Source organism: Antechinus flavipes, chromosome 2, assembly GCF_016432865.1.
Source record: "Antechinus flavipes isolate AdamAnt ecotype Samford, QLD, Australia chromosome 2, AdamAnt_v2, whole genome shotgun sequence".
NCBI classification, from domain to species: Eukaryota; Metazoa; Chordata; class Mammalia; order Dasyuromorphia; family Dasyuridae; genus Antechinus; species Antechinus flavipes.
Window position 1 is genome coordinate 525,694,061 of NC_067399.1, and position 27,538 is coordinate 525,721,598.

The window sequence follows — 27,538 nt, forward strand, 5'->3', positions numbered from 1 at the left end:
ATGCCGGGGTGTGTGAAACCCATTTACAAGCCTGTAGAAACTTGTGAAATGACATAAACAAATCTTTATCTCAGCCAGATCGGCACAGGACACAAACATAGCCTGGCGATGTGAAAGTCCCCTCTCCCTGGGAAATAAGCACATGGGATCAAAAAGCTGATTGATTACTTTAGAGATAATGACAATTAAAATGACTGCTAAGTGAATAAATGATGGTGTTTGGAAGCATGTGGCAAATGATGACTGCCATCGTATGATTTTATTAATATTGGCATTCTACTAGCATGTAGCACTTGGAGAATGATAAGAAGGCACACAGACACTGTGTCATATAAAACATAATGTTAATAATACACTACAGAGTAGTGCCAATTATGTCTGAATTCTATAATCCCCAAATCCTTTGATCAATGACACAAACACATCATGCTTTAGATAAATTTTTATTTGAGTCTGGGAAAATGATTGCATTAAGACAAAGTACCCACATGTTTATGTCCACACAAGCACATTCTGGAAAAGGCTGGGTTATCAAGATGATAATTGATATGCTATTAAAATGTCATTTGAAGAATTGGGAAGAAAACGTGAAGTTTCTAACTACAGGAAGAATCACCTATAGAAAGAGCTTTTTTTCTGAAAACTGACATAAGAAGAGACTTGTCACAACAGAGCTTTATTATTCTTTTTCTTGTGGCAAGGGGAGGCACACATGGAGAAATACCAGATAAAATGATAAGATAATGGTACTGATTTAAAACAACAACCAAACAAATACATCAGAGGAAGAGAGGAAAAGCAGAAAGATTAATGCCCTTTAAGGTTAAAATTAGATTCAAGCTCTGGACCTGCTACTATATTTATTTGCCATCTTTCCAACTTCTGTGGTAGCTGTCACTTTGCAAATATCAAAATGCACATCAGACTAATAGACATACTAAAATACTAAGCATGGCAATGGTTTTTAAAAAGTGACTTTTTCTTTCTTGATGATACATGTCTTTTGACAGTTTTCTCCATAGCATGGCTTTTAGTATAAGAAAAGGATAAAAATGGTAAGTAGCATAATAGTTAAGGGAGTAAGGAGTTGAAAAATTACATAATAAAAAATCTGATATGTGAATTTTGTCATAATCTTTAATCATTTGAAATTAATTTACTATATTCATTATTAGTCCAACCATAATAATATGGAGTGAGGAAACACATTTTTGAAATGATGATAGCTTTTCTGAAAGGGAACAGTTTCAAAGTGGTCTTAATTTAGTCTCTTAAAAGTGCAACATGAGATTTCCTGCCTGAAGCTAATCCCCTAATTATATCTATATAGACAAGTCACAACTTTACCAAGATAAAATGGAATTCATACCTGCCAGTTTTTATATCAGTTTTGGAAGTATTCCCTTAATAAGCAAACCAAATAGGAATGATTAATACCAGCCCCAAGTTTTGAAGAACAATAACAAAAGTGACTTTTAAAAAATCAAATCATTTATTTTACATCAGTGAGAGCTGCAGATACAAACTGGTTAAAAAGAACATGATTGTATTTGCTAACTGAAAGATGACAATAAATGGTGGATCCAGAAACAATCAATGTGGGGTTTCTGGCTGCATTCGCAGATGGGCAAATCAACCCATAGCCAGTCTGATCAAGTGTGAAGCAACCATTTATTTCAAGTAACCCAAACAAGCAAAACCACTGAAGACTGTTTGATGAATGAAGCCTTTATATGTATATTCTTATTGTTTTCCTAGGATTATTTTTTTTTTGATGGCAGAAAATATTTGATATTACAAAAAGCATGGACATTAGAAATTCATGTTCATACGTTTATAATGTATATGGGTGTATATATAACAACAAAATATATGTGAAGCATCAAATCTCTATATTTTAGAAATAAATTGTCACTTAGAAATAACCTTTTATCTCGATTATTACACAGTATAAATTAGTAAAATCTGAAATATATATATATATAAAACAGTGGACATTTTCTAATATGTAAAAGCTATTACAGGCTTTTCCTTATACCTCAAAACAACTTTATCAAAATATACATTTAGTCATATTTTTTTCCTTGCAAATGGGAAATTGACTGCATGTAGAAATAAAAGTTGCAATTAAAAAGTACTGAGAATGATTTAAAAATATATCAATAAGGTGAAGCACAGTGTAGTGAAAGGAATAAGATGAGTTGCAGTCAAAAAGCTAAGTTTTAAGTCTTGACTCTTGGATTCTCTTTTGAGTTAAGGACTCAGTCTTTGGCCAAGACATTTCCCTTCTCTGGGCTTCAGTTTCTTCAGCATAAGTTAAAAGAACTGATCTGGCTTCACATACTTGAGAACTGGAAGAAACTTTGAAGGTCAACTCATTTCTAACAATTGAGATACTGAGGTTCAGGTTGTTTTAAGTAACTTGATCCAAGTTACCTGTATAGACCTATACCTATCTGATTCAAAACTGCAAAGATGAGATTGAACCTACATTCTCTGATTATAATCTAGCTCTTTCTGCCTTACAATCTCTAACTTTTATGTCTATTATTATTTTGTGATTCTGAGAAAATCTTAATTCAAGCTACACCTTTGTAAATGAAAGAACTTCTACATTTCTTTCAAATTCACCTCAGGAGACTAAACACTTATTTAGTATGTATTACTAATAAACCAATTATTTTTAAAATAATCTTTAGAGACAGTTTCTGATTCTCACAAGAAAACTTTGTTTTTTAATTAAAAGGAATACTGGTCAGTTAACCCGCTTAACTTTATTCACAAAATTTGACTCCAAGTTTTTCCCCAAATCAAATTCATTCTCAGAGGATGAAGCTTTGCCATCATTCAGGATATCCAAAATAATATGCTAGAAATTCTGAAAGTAATTCTCAGAATTGCAAAAAGTTGTGAATAATGGGAACTTCATTAAATAAGACTCCTGTTCACTAAATAAGGGACTGTTTCAGCTCTTTTATTCATTTCGATGAATCTGACATGTTTGTTATTGTTATTTTAATTCTATCTCATAATTATAAGTAATTTTAAATAAATAATAAACCTCTTTAACTGGAAAAATCACTTTTTATTTCAACTTTTTAGGGGAATAAAATGTAAACACATTAGTAATAGATTATATGAATAAAGATAGAAGCTGTATTTGAGGTTATAACATGAATTTTATGTAATGGATTGTGATGCATCTAACCATTGATGGATGGGTAAATACCTGAAGGGCTTTCCTAGTTTTACTGTTGTTTTCCCCCCCTCCACTATGATTTTTTTTTCACTGTAATATGGAGGTGACCCTAAAATTTGGAATCATGTGTAAGCAGACTAAAAATTCTAGTAGACTCCAATAAGATGAAAAGAATTTGTTTTCAATTATAGGCCTGACAATGAATAATACATATGTGTCACCAGGATCACCAAACTAAGTTGGGGATGCTTACCACCAAGTTGATTGCAACATGATGCATTTTTTGGGGGGAGGGAGGGAGGTTAAGAGTAATTCTTAGAGACAATCTCCTAAGATATAGCAACGTGGCTATAGATGTTGTAGAATGAATACCCAAAGCAATCAAATTACATAGTGTTGAAATAGCATTTTCTCCATCTTAGCTAAAGAAAACTGAAGAGCATTGGAGAAGAAAAAAGTTGATATGAAGTTCAATCTTCAACAGTTAAATCTCATTTTTAGTTTAAGATTATGGTGATATCCATTGGTGCAGACTGCTTCATGAGTTGATGATCAAACCACCACATACTCCATCTAATCTTGTATGAACCAACTAAATGATACAGAAGCAAATTATCCCACCCAGTATTTTGCATCTCTTTGTAAGGACTGAACTGAAATAATCATATGGTAGGTGATGTTACTGAGTGCTTACAGATCACATTAGTGACTTGGTGATTGGTAATAATAAACCACAACAGAGCACATGAGTTTCAGCTAAGATAGTTAACTAATTGAAGGTTATAAAATACATACAGTGATCAATACAAAACCCTTATATAATCTTTGACATAATATTTTTAAATGATTCAGAAGAATGAAAAAAATGGAACTTAAATATACTTCAAAACTCAACTAAGCTACAAACACTCATATGGTAGAGGACAAGCATTCTACATTGGGGATAAGAATGGAAAAACTGAGAAGAAGATTCATGAAATAACTTAGAAAAATTTTTCCAAATATATAGTACATAGTGTTATATTGGATCAACTCTTACAATTTTCATAACAGTTAGCTTCAAAGACAGACATATCAAATGATTCTTATATTCTGATCACAACACAAACAAATGTCTTTATAAAAATATTATACAGTTTCATTTTCTTAATTAATTTGCTTAAATTCCAATAAATGAGGAGGTATTTCAACACATCTTACAGGAGCACACCTTAATCACCCAAGGATGTGCTTTTCGCTGACCTGGAAGGAATAAAAAAAACAACAAAGTATTTGTCTTTGGCTATTTGATAAATAAAAAACATAGTTTTACCTAAAACTGCCAAGTATTTTATATATTCTAAAATTAAATATTAAATTAACATGTACAATTATTGAGATTTTTCTTATTTTCTTAAGTATTAAAACCTCAAATACACACAGGACTAACATGGATTAATAAACAATGTCAAAAAGAATCTCATAATTGCATCACCATTACAAAAACAATTTAAATAAAGGGTATTTCATTTGAAAATAGAAACTTGACCTAAATTACAAACAAACCAATTATTCTTCCTGGAATTGACTGAGACATTTTAGGGCTAAGGCCCAGTTTTTTTGAGAGAAACTACTGAGACACAAGGTTTGATTCACTGAACCTTCACATGCAATTATTCCCCAAATTACTTAGATTATTATAATTTCAGTGAATAAAATTAACACTTTAAATGAGAACAAACATGAGACTCATTTCTGTGTCCCTGTTAGCAATGGCTTCTAATCATATTATTAGCTTAATAATTCCATGTCCAATCCTCTACATTCTGTTTCAGAGTTTAAATAAAGTTAAAACTCTGACTATTTTAGTACTATGGATTAATGATATTCATCATGTCCATCAGCCTTCTCTCTACCACTTAATCCTGCCATAAAGTTTTACATTTTAAGTAAAAAACCACCTGCCCTTTGATAAAAGTAAGCATTGATGTTAGATAATAGATATCATAGTAATTATAATGAATTATTCATGTATATTTACTCTTGGAATTATTTCTACTGTTTCCAAAACACTGAGTTTCTTTCTCATATAGAGTAAGAAATATGTTCCTTGTGTTTATGATTGATGGGCTGCTCATATGTTCCACATTCTTCCTGCTTCATGCATCATCAGCAGCCATCTCCAACAGTCCATTCTTGAATCTGTCCTAGTTTTCTGTTACCTGATTTTTTACAGGTGATTCATGAGCCAGAATACACACACACACACACACACACACACACACACACACACACACCCCTTTTGGCTTATCACAGGGCAAGTATCCCTAGCATCCTTACATACATGATACTGATTGACAATGTTATATACAAAATATGTGCTGTGTATGAAACCACATTAATAACACAATATAAACTTATCCAAACCTTCTTCAGTGTGACATAGACCTTTGTACTCCATAGCTTGTACCCCTTTTCCATCTAAAATTTTTTTGGTATCTTCCTCTTCCCCCCCCACTCCCCGCTCCACCCAGTTGATGCAAACAAGAAAGTAAACATTTTTAGAAGCTTTTTAGGATTCGAGAAGCAAATGAGATGTATTTCATTAGATTTTTTAAAATTAGAGACCAGACTTAATTTTATCAGTTGAGGGAGCTCCCAATGAAGAACTTCCTCTACTGATACAGATCCCTACTTTCTCTGCACTTTGAAGACTTAGTAAGTTGCTGGGGTAACTAACAACTAACAAAGCTTGCCTAGAGTCACAGTGAACATAGAAGACACACTCAGCTGTCCCTGACTCCAAGACCAGATCTCATTCCCCTAAGCCTTCATTCTACATCTTCCTCTTAAAAAATTTTTCAAAGCAAAATTGAACTCAAAAAATGAGCAATAGTGGGATTGTATGCTTTTATTTCAAAGAGATGTGTTAAGATATGAGGACAGCATCTAAAGTAAATTTTGGGACTAATAAGAATCGAAGAAGGAGCAGCTACACTCTCTTGGTCTTATTAGTTAGTCCAAGGACTCATTAATAGCTTACTATATGTTTTGGGCAGTATGCTAAATGCTAGGTATACAAAAAAAGGGGTGGGAGGGTAATGGCCTTGCTCTCAAGAAGTTCACAGTTTAATGGGAAGACAACATGAAGACATCTACATACAGATGTAGATCTGTACAAGATACTACATATAAATTGGAGGTAATAAGTAGGGAGAAGAAACTAGCACTAAAAAGGCTGATGAAAGATTCCCTGAAGAAAGTGAAATTTTTATCTAGGACTCGAAGGAAGTCAGGAGATGAAGAAGAGGAGACAGAGAATGCCAAGAATGGGAAACAGTTAGTGAGAATGCAATTAGGAGATGGAGTATTTTCTGTGAAAGAGCAAGGAAAAACAAACAGTGAATAAGTATCTTTGTTTTTTTCAAAACTGAGCAGTTCTTCAACAGAATGATATTATTGGCCCTAAAACCTCATTGGGGGTTCTGAATAAGCACAATGTTGGTTCACACTCTTTGGTAGTGGACTCAAGAGTTGACTCCTTAGAATCCATAAATCACACCATGGAAGTAACTTGGAATCTACTGTTTATAGCCAGGATTCATATACAGGGAAACATCTTAGCTGATGAAATAATTCCAAGAGCTATGCCAATAAATACATAAATAAATGATGCTTTGGTAAAGTATAAACAAAACAACCTGAAAGAAATATCCTCTACAACTATAAGACTAAATTTTTCATTCTTCAACTGTTAGGATTAGTATTCTTTTTAATAGGAATCTTATATGGGGAACATATCAAGTAAGAATTTTATATTAAAATTTGACTTCAGTTAAATTTTTTTCAAATTGAAGTGCTAATGAATCTTACACATGGAAAATATATACATAAGATATAGGGTTAACAATACAAATCTTTACTAATTTAAAGGAAAGTTCTCACCTCTTCTGATTTAAAAAAATAGTTAATTTTCTTGAAATAGGATGATACACTCTTCATAAGAAGAGTTCTAATTTTATCTATATCTATCTATTTAATTGGTAATATAAGTTTTATAGTGCTTTCAAATAAATGACATGATATCCTAAAGTTAGAATTCTTTACCACTAAAAAGCAGATGAGCATATCCCATTTTGCATATTCACTTTGCAAAAAGTCACTATCTTTTATTCAGTTTACATGAGAAAATACATTATAAGTGTTACGCATGTGTCATATATATGTATATATAATACATATAATTCCTCACATGCTACCTATGCCTTAGCATCCTTGCCTACCAAAATACTCACTCATGCTTCAAGCAAATGCATTCTATCATCAAAATCTTTCTTTCTAAACAAGCACCTCTGTCAGAAGTGTCTTAATTTCTTATCACAGAATTTCATCCACACAAGGAGCAATAAATAATTCATGTTGCTAGCTCTTTGTTGTGTGTCCCTGAACTGCACAGAGCTGGAAGGCTGACAGCTGTGTCAGGACAAGCACCAAAGATCTGACATGACAAGTGACTAACAAGTTTCTTTCAGTCTATAGTGAAAGAAGACAATGGCCCAAAGTGCAGAAACGAAATCCTGAGACAAAATGAAACTGCTTCTTTCTTTTTACCTAAGTGTTTGCTATGAGCTTATTTCCAACTCACAACCTCTGGTCATTTTATAGTACTGCCCAGCCCCCTTTATTCCTCACACTCGCCTGGCCATTTACGCCTGGCCACGGATCAATATGAGCAATTCTTGGAGAAATACGATGTCTCCATGACAACCGAGCCACAAATTCTCAGTGGGAGGCAGTGAGACCAGTAGTGAAATCTCAAGAGGCTTCCAGGCCTATAAGGCAAGATGTCTTAAAATGCAGGAATGGACAGAGGAAAAAGCTAGAGTAATTCATTCTTTATTACCAGTTTAATGATGTCCGATGTACAGAACAGTACTCACTTTTTAAGTTTGGATTATTTATCAATGCCTATATTTTTGAATCAATATTTCTTCTTTTTTGATACATCATTTCCTTTATATATAATATATATATATGGTGTATTGTATTTAAATTTTACTGTGAATCCACTGAATTTTGGTTAGGAAAAACTGATTTGGGGTGGGCTGAAATTTGTCTTTTTTTTTTTGTGCAAAAACAAACAAAAAAGACACATCTGATTCTTATCCAATACCTCTCACATGAAAATTTGACTCAATTTGATTCCCAACAATTACAACAACAATCACCCCTGTGAATAATTATTAGACTGAACATCTTGTGGGGCCATACAGATGATGACCCAGTCAAAATAAAAAAATAACTTATTTCTTCATCTCCATTCTCACAAGTTTAACTCCTCTTCTCTCCTTTAGCTTCTATGGCATGTTTTACTTTAGCTTTCACGAACAATTTGCCAACAAGGCTAGATTTACAGTTTTGAAAGATGTCATTGCTTGGTTCTGTAGGGAGGCTAATGTGGAAGGGTGGTTCAGATCAGGTGTGCGACAGCACTTCAGTTCCTAAGGAATCTTAGTGTAGTAGAGGGCGCTGAAATATAATCCCATAGTCTCTGGTCCTGTTGGGGTTCTGAGATGACTTAGGGGACCTGACATGGATTTCAAACTGCACCTTTCACTGAAAATTAAATCTTGGTAGTTCTCCTAGGGGAAGGATCAGGGGACTGTTTGCAGCTGCCCCCTGTCAGCGAAGGCTACAAGATTTGGAAATCTCTTAACTAAGCTGACAGGCCACAGAGAGGATGAATCAAAAATATGATACACGGATCAGCACACAAAGATGCAAGAGGGTATATACAGAAGTCAGATAAAGCAGGAAAAGAAAATAGCAAGTACAGGGACTGGATGGTGGTGTTGGGGAAAATATTTAACCCTTTCATTCATGGTAATGATATGTCTTCTTTCATGAATTGTGACAGTCCACTTGTGCCAAGCTCCTTTTATAAGTTGGTTTTGATCAGTTGCTACAAAAACCACACATTTCCCTAATGCATACTGAATCCAATGCTTTCCTCCCATCCGTTCACTTTCAAAAGAATGAAACAACAAACAAAAAAATTCTCAATTTGACAAGAAAGTAAATTTTATCATGCCCAGAAGGGCTGAATTATTTTGAATACTAGTGCTGGCTCTATTTCTTTCCTGTGAAAACCCACACAGTACTCTTGTGGTTCTATTTGTATCAAGAAAGTTCAATCGACTTCTGATGCTTCCCACTTGCTCTGAGTTTCTCCCCAATTGACTGCTTTTCTACTTGATTGAAATTCGTTATTCTACTTTTTTTAACCTTATAGCATCCTTCAGAACTCAAAACCTTTGCTTAGGTTAACTAGTTTAGTCCAAAATTATTATAATGAACTAATAAGAGTTTGTTTCCCTTTCAGTCTTAATGCCTTTGTACTTTGTAGGACTTGAATTCTTGATGAAAAAGGAAAGGATAACAGCTCCACACTCTGACCCCTGGAGGTGACTCTTAATTTGACAGTGCAGCTGCTAAGAGAAAACAGCATTACAATGTCCTTCCCCACCCTCCCCCTCTCCTTTTTCCATAGACCCAAAAGCTGTGTCAAATTTATCATTTTATACTTGGTGACTATCTTTAAATGGCTTTCACCTGGACTTTCCGACTCTTCTAAGACACATCTGTCAGGCATGTCCTCAGCTTCTTGGAAGTTTGCCGAGTTTGAGTGGCTGTCATGCTTGACCACACTGACTGTAGCTATTAAAAACAAAGAAAAGAAGAAAGAAAGAAAAAGATGAAATGAAAAGTACACACAAGCAAAAACAAAAGAAAACAAAACTCTCCACTGCCACTCAATGCCACAAATCTTTCCAAGGGCATACTTTGTATACAGAAATAATAAATTGAAATAAAATGTATCTTCCCAGTATTTATTGGCAGACGTAATTAGTTGAAAAATCTATAGATGTGACTTTATCTTGGACGGAAAATAAGTTCATGGCATCAGCTTAAAAGCTACAAAGTAGCAAAGTGATCCCTTCAAAGTGGAAATCGTATTTTTAATGCATAAATCTGAAATAATAAAGTCAATTAGTGGCAACTGGACACACAGAGAAGACTATAAGCTTAGTTAATTAGAAATACTTTTAAGTTGGTAAGATAAGTTCTCTTGCTATACAAAATCATAGCTATTTAATATTATCTATGTAATGCATATGTCCATCTAGTTAAATACTTAAAAAAAAGAAAAAATAACTCAAAATATTTTATAAAATTTTAGCATTCACAAATTTGTATTTATTTAAAACCATGGCTGGCCCAAATTGGGTGTTTTGAAGGCTATGTAACTTCAAGGTACAGTTTTTTCCTTAATAACTGTAAAAGACAAAGTTGTTCAGTAGGTTAGTTGTATGTAACTCTTTGTGACCTTTGTGAACCATATCAAGAAAATATTGCTCATGGGGGTTTTCTTGTAGGGGAAGAGGTGGAGGTGGAGTACTGGGCTACAAAATAATTAGATTAATATATCGATTATATTTAAAAGTTCTCATTGGAAGAAAATAATTACATTTATTATTTGGTAAAAGTTAAATCTTGATCAAGATTGTTATCTCCATAAATATTACATTTTCATTACTCTTATTTGGTGGAAAATTACATTTTGTTTTATGAAATCAGTTAGTGAAACTGTAATTTAAAATATTTCATCCATATTAGTAATGGTATTAATATTATGTATATTAGTAATTTCAGTCCAAACACTTTAAATTTACATCAAACACTGCCACCTATCCTCTTAGTAAATGTATAATTTTTCACTTTTACAGTACCAGTAACCTTTAAATAACCAGCATACATTCTTAAGAAATGCTACTGCTCACATTCACTTTGATCTAGAAATTCCAACTTCAATAATCTGAGAAAGTTTATTTTTCCTCCTTTTGACAAAATTTTCCTTATACATGAAAATTAAACTCAAAGCATAAATGTTTCTGTTAGTATTTTTGTTTGTTTTTATTTTATCATCATTAACAATTTCCAAAAAAAAGGTGAACTTTATAAAAGGAGATTAAAATGTATAAGAAATATTTTTCAATACCGATTCTTCTGCCAGTAGGCTTTTTGTTATGTTGGAAATAAGTTACAAGTCTGATAAATTAATTTTTTAAAATAAAATGTCATTGAAATATAATTTCAATACCGATTCTTCTGCCAATAGGCTTTTTGTTATGAAGAAATTTAACTTAGGTTTTCTGGACCTCAGTTTCAGAATCTGCAAAATGAGAAAGTTGAGCAAGTATCTCTTAGATAGAGCGCTAACATTCTGGAATTGCAAAGGCTTTTAGAGAGGCAATGAATATAAAATCTAAATATACTTAAATATAAAGGTCTTGTCTATTTCACAATCCTTTATGATGCCCCAAATTCTTGTTCTAGTCTATAAGTGATAAGGAAAGTTGTTTTGGAGATTTGAAACTGAGTATCAATAACTCCAATATTTTAGTACTCTTAAAGTATTCCGTGATTTTGTCAATGCAGATATTCCCACCAATAATGCACTTAGCATGATCACTTTGACCCTGTGCTGACTACACCTAACTTTGGAGTTTTCTTCATGTTCTCCTGACACCATGATATAAATTAATGATAGTGATTCAGTATCAGTCAATATCAATGACATAGTGAATAGAGCTGGTGTTGAGTCAGCACATCCTGGATTCAAGTAAACCTGTGACACATACTGGTTATATCGCCCTAAGCAAGTTATTCAAACTTTCAATGCCTCAAGGAAACTCTTTAAAACTACAAATGCTAGAACTAGTACTAATCTATTTCAGTAGAGCATTTTTTCCCCTGTAAAAAGCACCAATGAAATTACAAGTCTGATAAATTAATTTTTAAAAATAAAATGTTATTGAAATATAATTTTACTAAAACCAATCAAAATGATAAATAGAACTGTAAATATGGATAGATCTAGACCAAGAGATTAATTTTTTAATGTGCAACAAAATCTAAAATTCACATAAAAATTACCACTAACACACATGAAACCACAGGAGGGGGCTATAGGCGGGGGAAAGAGGGGATATGTGTCTTGCCAGGAGCACATGTATAAAATAAGGAATTATATTTTGAAATGATTTTGTGCACATTAACTGCCTCAACTATCTATCATGTTTTCATTTCAAGTGAGATGTTTGTTATTCTAGACATTTAATGTTTTTACTGCAGGAATGATAAATCTAATATGGATACCAATACAGATTCCCATCCCCTCCAATAATTTAGTACATGACCATCAAGAGTTTCTGGGAAACTTATATTAGCTATTCCCCTTGCCTGGGATGCTCTTCTCCTTCATATACACCTTGTACTTTGCTTGTTTTCTTTCAAAATTAAGATCAAATCTCATTTTCCCTAAGTCTTTTCTCAATCTCCCCTCTCTCCCAGATGTTAAAACCTTCTCCTTTCAGGTTACTTTCACACATTTGGTATGGATATTAAATGAACCAGGATAATTATAAGTTGTTCAATACATTAAAACCTATGTTCCTTAAGGAGAGAAAGTTTTTTTTTTTTTGTTTCTCCCCCAAATGTAAGTCCAAAATTTTTAATATAGTGCCTAGCACATAGTAAGTGCTTAATCAATGCTTCTTTACTAGACCAGAAAAATTTACCATCCTGAAGCCAATCTGGTGATGTGCTTTTTAAACCTAGGCTTATCCTTATAGTGTCAATCAGTAGGTGCATGGTCAACACCTTTCCAACTGGGTAAAATGTACACAGTAGAACTCTACTGTGGCTTAAAAAACAACATAGTATTCTGTATTGACTTGGAAATACAGCCTCTTTCCATCAAAGAAGACAAAACAACCTAGGTCCTGATATAACAAATAATTACAAAAGTAACCTGAATTATCTGTAATTCTAACTGCTAAGATGAAGTCAATATGGTGACTAAAGTCAAAGCCTTTACACTGACACTCCTGTTTTCAAACTCAGCTTCTCTACTGTAGCTGTTTACTTGTGTGTGTATGTGCTTTAAATCCATAGGTGTTTTTGTTTTCTTCTTAATATGAAAGGGATAGTTATAACTTTAAATTTCATTACACAATAGGCTCTTTGTGTTGTCAAGATTTTCTGGAGTTGAAGATCCAAAAGATTAAAAGCTTTAATGGATCTGAAGGATCATTTGATTTATCCCTCCCATTTTTATAGTTGAGGAAACTAAACCTAAAATGAGTGATTTGGACAAGTTCTCACAAGTAGTAAACATTAGATTGGATTTGAACTAAGAGTTTTTAAAACAAGAGTCAGTTCTCTTTGTAAGCACATCTTAACAAAGTCATTTCTGCACAACTTAGTTTTATATGATGATTCTAATGTTAATGGATATACATATTTTAAGATGTGCAAAATATATCATCAGATTGATTTATAATACTGTTAAAGTTGTCAATCTACTTTTAGGTGTTAACTCGTTTTGCATGAAATGGAAATATTATATATTAGCAGTTGCAAAACTCACAGAATCCAAATCCCAGCTCTGCCATTTATCACTTGTGAGAGTCTGGGTAAGTCACTTCTCTGCGACTCAGTTCCTCTGTAAAATCTTAGAGGAGGTATTATAAATTGAAGAGAAAATGAACACCTATATTGGTATAAGAAATTTCTCACCAAGTGCTACCAACACCAATTAAATCACAGGCTCAATTTTTTTCTAAGCATAAAACGAATTAACAAAACAATAAATTCTAAGTGCCTAATTAATTTTTGGACAAAAAGTGATATCCAAATTCAAAGGAAGATGCCTCTAAACTGCCAGTTCAAAAGGCAGTAGAATGCCTACTGCCAGTAGGAATTCCATAGAGAAGGCAGAAGTTGAATAGAAGATTACGGTAATAAATTTGTAGAAGGAAAGAAAGAAGACAAGAAAAAGGAAGGGAGAAAGGGAAGAAGGGAGGAAGAAGGGAGGGAGAGAGAAAGGACCAATAATTTATTAAGGACTGATTCTGTGCCAAGCATTGTGCTAAACATAGGAAATACAAATACAAGAAAAAAGACAACTCCCACCCTCAAAGAAGTTTATAGTCTAAAGAGGGAATATGACACAAAAAAAGACAACTAAAAAGGGAAGGAAGGAAGGGAGTAGGGGAAGAAGTATCTTGTGATGGAGTATGTTTTCAAAATCAGGAAATCAAGAACAATGCCAGGAGGGGAATGAAGGCTATTAGGCCTTTCCATAAAATGGATATTCCAAAAGAAGCTCACCAATGGGAGGTGATAGGCCTTATAATGAAATGTTACATATTGAGAATGTTTAGAGGGATAGTTGGAATTCCAAATCAAGGAGGGTCCAGGAGCTAAAGGAGGTTCCAGAGGAATGGAGCTAAAAGGCAAAAACTACCTCTGAATCTAGAGCCGAGGTTTCAATTCTACCTTTAGTATTTATTGGGGGGCAAGTCACCTAATTTTCCTGGTCCTTAGTGGCTTCATCTGAAAAATGAGGATTGGATTAGATGTACTCTGAGGTCTCTTCCAACATTAGTAGCTATAGTTTTATGATCTTATGATTTATTCAGACACAGGGAGTGTCTGGGATAAGCAGATAAGGAAATGATGAGAGAGTCACTGAGTGACATGCAGAGCTCATTCTCCCCCAAAAAAATCCAAAACAAAAACTAGAAGGTCTTGTGTAAATTATTTCTACTTGGTGATATGTTCCCTGGTGCTCATTTACTGCTTTCTGCTCTGGCTCCTTTGAGTTCTTTCAGTCACTTCCATAAAAGGTGAGAGGAAAGGGTTTCTTCTTTCTCTCACCTTCTGCAGGATAATAAAACTAGCTGTCAGAGCTGGGCATGCCCAGTAGCCACAGTCAGCAAACAAACCAGCTGGAAACCTTTCTGACAGCAGCACAGTTTGTTATGATTTCCATTGAGAAAACACTAAGCCTTGCCATAAACATAGCTTGCTTGCTCTCTCCTATGGCATGGCACCCTATGTGATATTAAAATCCATATTATTTACTGTGTGAATAAAACTGCAGCTCCCAGTAATATTTTTTTTCAATATATAAACTATTTATGCATGGTTTAAAAGATGGACCTAATCTATCTTGGGCATACCAGATCTTCAGAGAAATGGGTGATGTTTATAAGAAAATCATTCATAAAGAGATAAAACAGATTGAAATTTCTGTCTATTGAAAAACAGAGCAAAACATTCCAGCTTCCACTAAAGATCAGATGAAGAATTCTAGTTGATCATGGGATGAGTTAAAATAGCAATTGATAGAAAAATCACATCATTTCCAATAGTCAAAATAATTTTAAAAAGAGGAGGGGACGCATAGGAATTATTGAAAGACAACTTCGACTAATAGAATGAACAACAGAAAAGTGGTTCAGAGATCTAGTTTCACATTTACAGATCATTGTACAACAAGTTTTGACAAACAACTTCTCCATTAAGTTGTGGATATATTATTCTGCTTAATAGTTTCTACTGAAATAATCAAATCAGGCTTTTTCCTAATCTTTTTTTTTTCAATAACAATAGCTATATTCTGTATTAAAGCTTATTTAGTTCATAAAAGACAATGGAGTCTCTAAAAACAGAAGAATTTTTTACATACAGAGTGTTGTGTCCTGCTTTCTAGATCCCCCATGCCAGGGTGATTACAATATACCATCTTGGTAGAGAAGTGATGAGGAAGGACTCCTGAGAGTGGTGAAAAAATGATGTCCATTTATTACAAGATCTTTCCCCTTTTTATACCCTCATACCTTTATGTAACAAAAACAACACTGGGCATGCTCCAAGTATATACTGTGCACGTGGGACCACATAAACAACTTGCTATTGTCCATAGTTTGCCACCTGGTATCACTCTGCTTCAATCACAGCACAGGTTGTCACTGCCCCCTGACTTTTCAGGAAGGCTGAGAGCCCTTGGGGGAGATGGGGAGCTCAGCCAGACATTGTCAGCAGGTTCCCTCTAGGCTGAAGGGTCTTCTACCTTACCCAGAGTTCCCCCACTATCTGCGGCCCTCTACACAGAAGTACCTAAAATAAAATAAAATTGGGGGAAAAAAACCATAAATTTGTTCTTTTCTTCCCTAACCACTTCTCCCTACTTCTTTCCCTACCTCCACCCCTTACTGATGCAATGGCTAATGGCAGAAAGCTCAAAGAAAAGAGTTACTATAGTGGCCAAAAATACTATAGAATACTTGACATCTTCTAAATGTAATAATTTGACATTTTGGAAGTTCTAGTAAAACATTTCCTGGGTGCCATTTCTAGCATAGACTCTATTAACAACAATTCAAAGTTACTTTTGAAAGACTACATGATTCATCATGTAAAATCCCTATGAAAGAAGAGTGCTAGCCTTTCTATTCAAATTTTTAAACTTGGTGAAAATTACTTCTAATACTTGTTGTTCCTTTCTTGTTATTCATCATGGTATATCAAAATGGGCCTTGGATTTTATCTCAACTAACCTGAGTTCAAATTGTTATTACCTATATGATTTTGGACTAGTCAACTTAAAATCTTATTTATAAAAAGAGGGAGTAGGATTAGAAGACTTCTGATAGTCTTCCCTACTCTAAATCTATGACCTTGAGAGTTATTAATCAGTCATCATAATGGATATAGAGGAAACATGACTAGTGAATAAGATTTCAATTCCTTCATCATTAGGGATCATTCTAGGTCAGTTTGGTTTTCTCTGTATCCGTAACATCTAGCATTTAATATAGTCTTAATAAATACATTTTGAATTGAACTGAATTATTTGGCAAGGCTTGAATAGTTTTTTAAAATTAATGAATAATTTTAAGGAAATAGCATTTTATGATTTTAATATGTCATAAATGTTACATTCACAGAATTGTTAAAAAGTGAGGCTTTTTGAATGAATGAATATTCTTTTGAATGTAGTCCATAAGAATAATACAGAGGCAATCAATTGAAAATATTAGACAAAATACATGATTTTAAAACTAATAAAACATAATTTGATATAAAATTAACTTGAAATTCTTGGGATCTTTAAATGCCTTTAATTTTCTTTATATTATATGGAGTAAATTTTAGCATGTAGTTAAAGAACAAAAGTACTAGCAGCTAATAAATTGTTCTGGTTAAGTGAATTTCAAGAGAAAATTTTCTCTTGAATTAATTGAAACTCAACTGTTAATAAAGTATTCTCAAATATTAGAAACCTAGAGATATTTTTGGAGTTTGCCATTTATATACATTTACCCTCTGTCAATATATTAAAACCACTATTCATGGCACCATTATAGCTAGCCTTTACATAAAGCTTTAAAGTTTACAAATTGCTTTATAAATATCTTATTGGATTGTTACAACAATTATAGGAGGTAGCTGTTATTATTAACCACATTTTACTATGAGTAAACTAAGGCAGGTTGAAGTTAGGTGATTTTCCCAGTTTTATACTACTTAAAAGTTTTTGAAGCTAGATTTGAAATTTAGGTTTTCCTGATACTAAGTCCAGCATTATATCCACTTTGCCACCCAGTTACAAGCTAACATAATATTTTGATTTAAGAATTTCATCATTGAATTTGATCACCTTTGCTGTAGACTACAATTCTTTTATGTGTCTTACTAACTGGTCTTCAGGGTTGCTTTGGTCAAAAAAATTCATCATCCAGTTTCCTGATTTAAAAGATTAAAAGATGGACCTAATCTAACTTTGGCATACCAGATACCATATCCAAATTTAGTGAAGCTAGTACTTGGTTGGTAGATATGCAGATAGTTGGCGGGTCAATTTTTATACAGTCTAAATGGATAAATAGGGGAAAGTATACGTATGTCAGACAGAACAGTCTATGTAGAATTGAAACACCTGGATTCTAGTTCCAGTTGTAATCAATTTTTTGGGAAACTGGAACAAAACACTTAAATTATAAATATATTAAAAAGATCAGCCATTTAGGTTCTTGACAGAACTTTTCTGACTAAATTAGCTCCCTTTGCATCAACTCATCAAAATCTATTCTGACTGGTTAAAAGCAGGTTCAAAAAAGTATGTGTCTTCTAATTGCAAAATAGATTTGGTTCAACCAGTAGAGAAGTTCCTGAAAATATCTTTTTTGTTTTACCAGGAATGGGATACCTTGTATAACAGAACTACTTGAACCCAGGTCTGTGTATGCAGAAGATTATCACCATAAATAATAAGATGCATTGACTTGTGATAATTTTTTTTTAGAACAGTAACATTTAAAAAGCCTATGTTTTAAGGTATATAAAAATTACAATCTGTATCAGTGGAGAGAGTACCTAGACCAAGAAATTCCCTGATCCTTGAAGTATGGAACAATGGAATAATGTCCAAGGTTTATATATTCTCCAAGGAAAGAAGTAAAATTCTGCCAAATCAGCCATCTCAAATCCACATTTACTTGTTAAAGAAAGCCTAGGATTAAGTTACTCCAGACAGAGAGACTCAGGAGTATTTTATCTGAAAGACACCTTTCATCACTAGAAGAAATTATCATTGATAAATGCTCTTTAAGAACATGCCAAGAATTAAATATACCATTCATTTAATTTATATTCTGAAAAATTAATTTGACTTTGTTCATGAAGACCTAAAGTCCAATGATACGGAAATGTATTTACCTTATTCTCTCATATTGATGACCTAAGTAAAAACTAAACAGAAAGTAGAGTATAGATTCTAGAAAATGAAAGAAATAGATAATCTGTATTTTGATGAACTGAAGTATGGTACACAAAGCGTAGAATCTAAAAGAAATTTGCAGGAAACATGCTATTTTGTATTTGAAGATTCAGAAGAAAGTTGAAAAAAAGCAAAAATGACTCTTCAATCAAGTAGAAATCAAGCTGGCTTCTGGGAATAGAGATCAACATTATTTATAAATGAACTTAAGATTAGGATACATGAAACAGCACAATTTAAATCAAAACCAAGTCTCAAGTTAACCATAAAGATAAATAAATATAAAAAGGTTTCTCCTCTAAAGTAGTAGCTGAATAAACTGTCACATGACACTAGCACTGGAATTTGTACTAACAGTAACCTTTCAGGAGGCTGGACCTACAACAATCTCAGATGTGTGGGGAGAAATGCTGGCGCTTATTCCAGAATTCCCAATTGAAAGCTGTCATGCTCTCAAGGGACAGAGTCTGTCTCAGACTGTTAGTCAAGTGTCAGGACACTCTTATTTCCTGAATAGAAAATGAAAAATAATGAAATAGAAAAAGCTGTTCTAATAAGCCCTAGTTTTGAGTATTTTGACAGCATCAGTGATAACTAAAATAAATTTTTTAGATAATTTATAATACTATCACAACTTTATCATGGACTCTAAATTTAGCAGCTTTTTATTTAAATCATATCCCACAACGATGTGCTGTTATAGGTGCAACCTGGTTGAAATTAAATTAAATGAGTACTGTGATAACAAAAAATAGCAATATTAGGCCCATTAGTTTTACCTATTTTCTATAGACTTTACTAATTTGCAAAATTATACCTGTGATGGTTAAATCATAAGGCTGTTATTAAGATCAAATAAAATGATCTTACATAAGAACTCTCTGGAAATCATATTCTCCTATGTTCCAATCAATGGGATCTTATCTATATTAATATCATATGAATATGAATATCATAGCATAGCCTAATGAAGCCTATGAATCCCTTCACAGGGTAATACTTTTAAGTACATAAAAAATTACAAAGGATTGAAAAGAAAACCAATTATATTGAAATATGGTTATTGAAATATTAAAACTGTTTATGGGAACCCAAGTTAAGAATCTCTGCCTTAAGTAAATCAGATCACACCCATCGGTCCTTGCTTACCCTGTTTGATCCTTGTCTCTATCTTCTTATAAGTTAATTAAAGGGATCTATTCAACTAGTTGGGAAACATTTTCATGTTCTCAATAAAGCATAGAAGCTGATCATCAATTATTCCCACTCTTGTTATAGAGCCAGACCATTTTCTTTTTTCAGAGGGAAACAAGTGGGAGAAGAATCCCCATTGTTCCCACCATGATAGGCAGAGGGATAGACAATCTGCAAATATTATGCATTAGTGTGTATATGTATGTATGTATGGATGTTTATATCTATGTAAAATGGACAGGCACTACAAATAGATAATGGGTTAAACTCAGGGGTATTGTCTTTGTGAAATTTCTTTTCATAATGCCAAGTTTTTCTCTAAAATAAAGGTCAGATTTTTAAATACATATTTTCCTCTTGTGATCTTTTAAGGTTGCAAAGAATTAAAGTGAAGAATGACTCCCACCTCCCAAGTCTCCCAGTACTATGTAACTGCATTGAGTTTTTATTAAATAGAAGCAAACTTTTCATTTTAATGAAATCTTTCATCAGCAGCAGCAACATTATAATTTCATTTTTACCATAAATGACCCAAATAGACAAAACTCAGAAAGCATGGGCAGGATTCTTTGTTATCTAATGTTTACCATTCTTAACCAATGAACTTTTTTTTAATTTAAAATTGAAAAGTAGAGAAACCCTTAATGCTAATGTATCAGTGATACATCAACACACTATGAAAAAAATCTCTTCTCAAGTATAGTTGCTGCCACCTCAAAAGGATCTTAATTGTAGTCTGTGCTAAGTTTTCTAAGAATACCTAGACTTCTTTTTCATAGCAAGCAATTAGTAGAATCTGTGTCAAAAGATAGAAACAAAAATTTTAACTAATTGGTTTAGCCATTCTGGTGCAAAAAAAAAAGAACATCAATCTGCTAAAGTGTTAAAAAAAAGACAACAAATTACGTATCTCATTTGACTTATGGATAACCTCATTAGGCATATACTTTAAATGGGTCTTTTTTATAATCAAATATGTATAGCAGTATTTTTTTTAGTAACAAAAAAGAGGAAACAATGTAGGTCTATTGGAAAATAGACAAATAAACTATGGTACTTGACTATAACGTTATTATTCCAAGAGAAATGGTAACTATAAAGAATTCAGAAACACTTAAGTAAGTTTATATGAACTGATGCAGAATGAAATAGGCAGAACCAGAATAATTTTCATAATGACAACAATAATGTATAGAAAATCATGAAAAGATTTTAGATTCTTAATCAATGCAGTGAACATCATAACTTTCTAAGACTGATAAGCAAGCAAGCCTCTACTTTGAATTATAAGTATAGAATGTAGAACATTTTTAGACATAAACATTGCATTGATTTTTTTCCCCCCTTTTTTCCTTTGAAGTTCCTTTTACAGGAGAGGGTATTAATGGGGACATGGAAGATTAGTAGTAATTGAACATAATTAAAATGAGATCCATAAAATAATTAACATTTATAAAAGAAAAAATAAAATATTTTAACAAAAAACTATTTTATGGAAAAACAATTTATATAACAATTCACAATAAGAGAGCATAAGAAGTGTTGTTATTAGCAATGGTGCACTGAAAAAAACACATACATAGCAAGTACCATATGAATAGTAGCTCTCTCTTATATATTTGACATTTCTCATATACCAAATAAAATAACATGTAAATTATTTTGAAACCATAAAGTGCTACACAAATCCTAATTATTATAATTGCTGCAGCTAACCCTTAATACTGAAAGGAACCATAGTAAGGTAAATGAAAAGCTGGATTTAGGAAGATTAGAATTCCAATTCGGTTTCTGATATATGTAGATTAAGTCAAATCAGTAAACATTTTTAAGTACTTACTCCTTCCAGACATTATACTAAGCACTGAAATACAAATAAAAAAAGAAAGAAATAGAAAGAAAGAAAGAAAGAAAGAAAGAAAGAAAGAAAGAAAGAAAGAAAGAAAGAAAGAAAGAAAGAAAGAGAGGAAGGAAGGAAGGAAGGAAGGAAGGAAGGAAGGAAGGAAGGAAGGAAGGAAGGAAGAGAAAAAAGAAAGAAAGAGAGGAAGGAAGGAAGGAAGGAAGAGAAAAAAGAAAGAAAGAGAGGAAGGAAGGTAGGAAGGAAGGAAGGAAAGAAGGAAGGAAGGAAGGAAGGAAGGAAAGAAGGAAGGAAGGAAGAAAGAGAAAAAAAGAAAGAAAGAAAGAAAGAAAGTCCTTTCTCTCAAGGGCATTACCATCTAACAGAGAAAAAAATACAGAAAAAAGGAAATTAAATGAAGAGTTTGTGTTAGGGGCTACCCAGCACAGGTTTCAAGCAGCTTGATGTTTGTGAGTCAAAACCAAGAAGAAGAACTAATAGGAGATAGTTTGCTTGAAATTCTGAGCCCACAATAAATGAAGCTTTTGGAAGAGGTTTTCCCCTGGCCTCCAGCCCTCTAATCAGAAGGAAGGAGAGGGGCTGAGTATCAAAACTGAAGCAGTCTCCATCATGATGAGATTTCTGGAGAAGAGTTTATTTTAGGGAAAGCAAGGCATCTGATGATAGGCCATAAGATCAACAATAGTCACTTAACTTCTAATATTGTAGAGATTCAGACAAGATATCAGTGCATTAGTAGAAAAAGTTTACACAATGAGAATTACCCAAACCAATGAAGCTGTTGGTCAAGACCCAAAGTCTAATACTATCACATACATAAGGATATTGAAAGTAAGGCGATTCATTAATAGTTTTCAAAACTTTATGTAAATTAAAAGCTAATAGATCTATAAGGATATATTTTGGAAAACGAAAATACATTGAGAAATTTCCAAATTTTAGGAGTAAGTACTATGTACTTCTACAGTATACTATCCCTTGGTGCAACTATCTATTTCAGAGAAAAAAAATGGGATAGATGAATAATGATTCTGATTGGTATGATATTTCTTAGGGGAATATAAACATTGTCTCATTATAGGTAGTTGGTAATTAATACATATTGTGCTAGTTCCACAAGTACCAAATATGTTATGCTCCCAGTGCTACTGTACTGAGCAAAGCTTAGTTTATTGGCTATGAAAGGTTTAGGTCCTATAATATCTACTGCACTGAATGAGATGAGATGGACAACAGGTGGACCTATAAAGTCAAACAAGATCCCTGGGCAAAATCATAATTCTCACAACTCTCACTTTTATTTCTTTTGTAATCTGAAAACTTAAAATCATGTACTACAAAGGCAATGGCTCTTGCATATACTAGAGGGGAAAATTCAGAGTCCCTTCCCCTTCCTTTCATAAATCATGCAGTTAAATTCACCTTAGGGAATATCTCCTCATTTTTCTGAGCTTCATGGACAGGCATAAAACAAATTTTGTTCTCATAGGACAACCCATTTTTGTTTCATTAGTACAAGGAAAGGGTCACTCAATTTTTTAAAGCATTTTGCTTGAGCTGAGCTATGATTCATACTATCTAACATCCACAGACTTACACTAGAGCCTGAAAAACACCTAATATATAAAAATTTGTCTCTGTAGACTCTATAATAGTGATACCTTCACATAAAGTACTCAGCAGCTCTTATTATGGATGTGGTGGACTTTGACAAGGAAACCAGAAACAGAAAATATGTTAGATGAATTTTTAACCAATCATGGCTGAATCTAGACTGATGTTTTCCAAATTCAGTTTTGTTCTGCTCTTGTGAAAATCAAAACTTTTAATATTTTCTAGCAGAAATTCTATCACAGCTTTCCCCAAGATAAAGTATAATATTTAGTGTTATTTATGTTTAACTAGTATTTCATTTGGGATAAGAGATTTAAAAGTGAAGAGAACCTTAAGGTCAAATCTAATCACTTTTTTTTTTTTTTAAACAAAAAGGGAAATTGTGGCCCAGACAGCTGAATTGATTTGTTACATGTCATATAGGTGGTGGGAGTAGTAAAGTCAAGTCTAGCACTTAAGCCCTTTTCCTCCAAATTCAGTGTTATTTATACTCCCCAACTCTGTTATTACATTCCTTTGTATATTATTTACTTCTAGTAGGAGATAACTGGAATTTTTTTATTAAAAAGAGGGAAAGTAAAGAAATTAGATAAAAATGAACCATTCTTACTTTTATTAGATAAAAGGAGCTCTTATCATTTTCACAATAGCATACATACTCTAAGAGAATATTAAAATATCAGTATAATGTTGAGGCATGATTTTTTATATAATAACAATGTTATTATTGAAAACCAGTTTGCTCCTATTGCCAATAACAGTAATTTATTTATATGGCTTTTTTTGGTGTATAAATAAGCATATATATGTGACACACATGTCATGTCTGCAAAAAAAAAAACCCCCAAAAACCCACAAAAATAAAAACAAAAAAAAAATCTTTCCTTAAACAATACCTTAACTTACAAAAAAAGTTTTCTCAAGTTATAAATTGTATTTAATTCTGGTTATAGTAGCAAAGTGTCCCAAAGTTTAAAGGACAGTTTCATCTACTCTGAGACTGTTTTGTGAAACAGAACTCACACTGTGTTTGAATATTGGGGTTTATATCGTCTCTCCATCAAATTTATGAATAAAAGATCATGCTGGCTCTTTCATGGAAAACTAATATGCGAATTCAGTTTTGATTAACCTCTTTTTGCCAAATTATTGTTATTATGTTTTATTAAGTACCCAAAGATACAACTCAAGATGGAAAAGTAGAGCCAACTGCACAGCACAGTGTGCATCTGCTGAATGGCTGCTCTATGACAATGGAAGTGTTTATTTCCAGGATATTTCTTTCCTGTTCCCTACTGTTAAGAGGTCACCTGACTTGAGATGTTCTGTACTATTGAAGGTGATAAGTAAACTCGAGTACTATAACGTGCCTATTGGATTTCAGTATTGGCATTGGTCCAATAGGCATTATTTAAACAACGAACAACCTTAATATCATGCAGAACAGCATCCCTGTGACTCTGACCTACAATTGGCAAAAGACAGTGGACTCTGGAGCCAGCAAGCTAGTTACCCGTGGATGTGGCTCAAGGCTGACACACAGATTGACTGGTTCACACTAATTTACTTCACACAGATTCCATTTATCTCCGAGAAGATCCCCTGGCAGCAGCTTATAATGGCATATCCTCGGATGTCTGCCTGCGTGAGTTTTTAAAGCGGCAGAGCTTGATGAATCTGAGCCCAGAAAACAGTTCACAGATTGAGGACTAGGTGCAATCAGATAACATCAAGTCGAACAGCTGGGACTTGCGAGCTTGCTTGACTGCTTAGAGCAGCTGAGCATTAACTACACTTGCTTTCCCGCTGACAGCCCAGTGTCACCAGGACAAATCAGAGGACCACTCCCTTCCTCCTCCCCCATGGCCCAAAATGGGAGAGAGAAGAAAGAGTACCATCATATAAGTAGTCTGTGCAGCTGCAGGGGAAAATTCATTGGAACACGGAACCTTTCATCTTTTAAACAATTCAAGGATTATTCAACTTAGTAAATCTCTAGTTGTCTGTGGACCACAGTAATATTTCCTTGATGTGGTGTTTTAGCAAAACAAATGGAGGGGGAGGGAGAAAAAAGTCTTTTCAAATTGCATGCTTCCCCCTACCCTACAACAATATTGTTCTGCAGTACGGATCAATGCCCTCTGTTTAATATTACACAAGTGTGGAGAGCAATCAATCATATTAAAAATGAAAACATAAAACACAGAAAATCCTTCTGGACATGGTCAGCCATCAGATGGAAAAAGAAGAGGTGACCTTTTAAAAGTATAGAAACAAAGAGTTATTAAACAATAATAATTTATCAGTAAATCAGCTTCACAACTGACAAAGCACACTTAGTACTCATGAGGTTAAAGATTGGGCTCTAGTGTTGGTGATGGAAAAAAAAAGGTAGGATTAAGGCTTTACTATGAGTCTTGACATGATCAGGTTGTCTGCCTGCTGTCTTAAGCTTTGAAGAACAGCTGGGATCATCTTCTTATAAGCTCCAACTCAAGGATGTTTAAGCAGTTCCCAATCCAATTAAACAGAGGTAAATATAAGAAAGAACCCTATTGAGTACAATCATCGTATTTTTTTTAAAATGAAAAACAGCATAATTGCAGGTTACACAGCTCCTTAATCTCACATTAAACCTAATAGATTGCTGTCTTATATTGAACGTGGCAGGCCCAGCTTTCTATATTAGTGTACTTAATTTTTGGTCATTATCCTTTATTATGTGACTTGTAATCCTTAAAGCCTGTGATTGTGTCTAGATATTTGGCAAGGATTGTACTTAGCTATACAGGGATTCTACTTCTAAGAATGATGACTTAATTGAATGATACTGTATGACTAGATTTTCAAGAAACTAACTACAATGCATTTTAAAAACTCGAATACTTTTGTTGAACCACTTCCTGTAGTATAACTTCTTTCCTCTCCCTCACCCCCGCCAAAGTTTTCCAATAATTACTGCTTTAATTGTGGTTGTTTAATTATATCTAATTCTTCATGACCCCATTGGAGGTTTTATTGGTAAAGATACAGCCCAGAGCTCTATCTACCTATCTACTCCATCTAGCTTCCCCAATTGTTGATACAAAGAATTAAAAGGTAAACATTAAAAATTACAGTTTTCAACATGAAAGATAAGTAGCTATTCATTAGAAAACCTGGATGTAAGTGTATCTGGGATATGGAAATCCTATTTTTCAGATACAGTCACCTTAGATTTCAAAACCCAAAGCAATTTCATAAAAAAGGTCCTTTAGTTCAAAGTTTCAGAATAGTGAGATGTCAACATTTTTATTGAAAATTAATTTATCAACAAAATGAGCATATAAAATTGCTCTAAGCTAAAGAAAGAGCCCCCCCAAAAAAGATTATTTACAAATAGTCATGCAACCTTTGGCTTTAACCAAACGTTTGAAAAAATAGGATCTAAAGGATCCTAATTTCTCCCAGATTCCAATGTGGTTTTGTGGCTCTTTCATGACAAGTATGATCTGTTTAGTTTCATGAGAACCTCAGCACAGAAGCTCCTACCTCCTTTTAGTACCTTCTACCTCATTTAGTACAAGCCCCCATCTATTCATTTTCTTTCTTCTGTATTGCATACGGCAAGGAACCACAGAGAGATCTGAAAGAAATGACTGAACCACATAAGCTCTCATTGAAATTAACTCAGATATCAGTTCAAGTCCATTCTCAAAATGGACCTATGAAAGAAAAGTTCCTTCAAGTGACAGAAATCACTGCCCTTGCATACTTAATCAGCCTGGGTGACTCCTTTCCATGTTCTCCCTTAAGTTTACTACAGGAGAGGGGACAGGGGGCGGAAGATAGGGGTGGTTTCATCCAATGTGTTGGAGGCCTTACATGATTGACATTGCCAAGGTACAGTGGAATACTTTGGGTATCCACACATCAGGACAATATCCAGGAAGGGTTATTGGCTTTTCTTAAGCAATTAATTTCAAGGACATGGCCTTAGTAGTGAGGAAAAGACAACCTTTTA

At 33.4% G+C, this 27,538-nt stretch overlaps 1 protein-coding gene across 1 annotated transcript in view; it reads right to left on the bottom strand.

The window, feature by feature from the left end:
* Positions 1–1,469: 1,469 nt before the first annotated feature.
* Positions 1,470–27,538, bottom strand: part of WDR72 (WD repeat domain 72) — a 257,455-nt gene continuing 231,386 nt past the window's right edge. Inside the window, exons 20-21 of the mRNA XM_051980681.1 lie at positions 9,791–9,895; positions 1,470–4,441 (exon numbers count right to left, since the gene is read on the bottom strand). Of these exons, the coding sequence (XP_051836641.1) occupies positions 4,386–4,441; positions 9,791–9,895 (161 nt within the window). The 3' untranslated portion in view covers positions 1,470–4,385. The remainder of the gene's footprint in view (positions 4,442–9,790; positions 9,896–27,538) is intronic.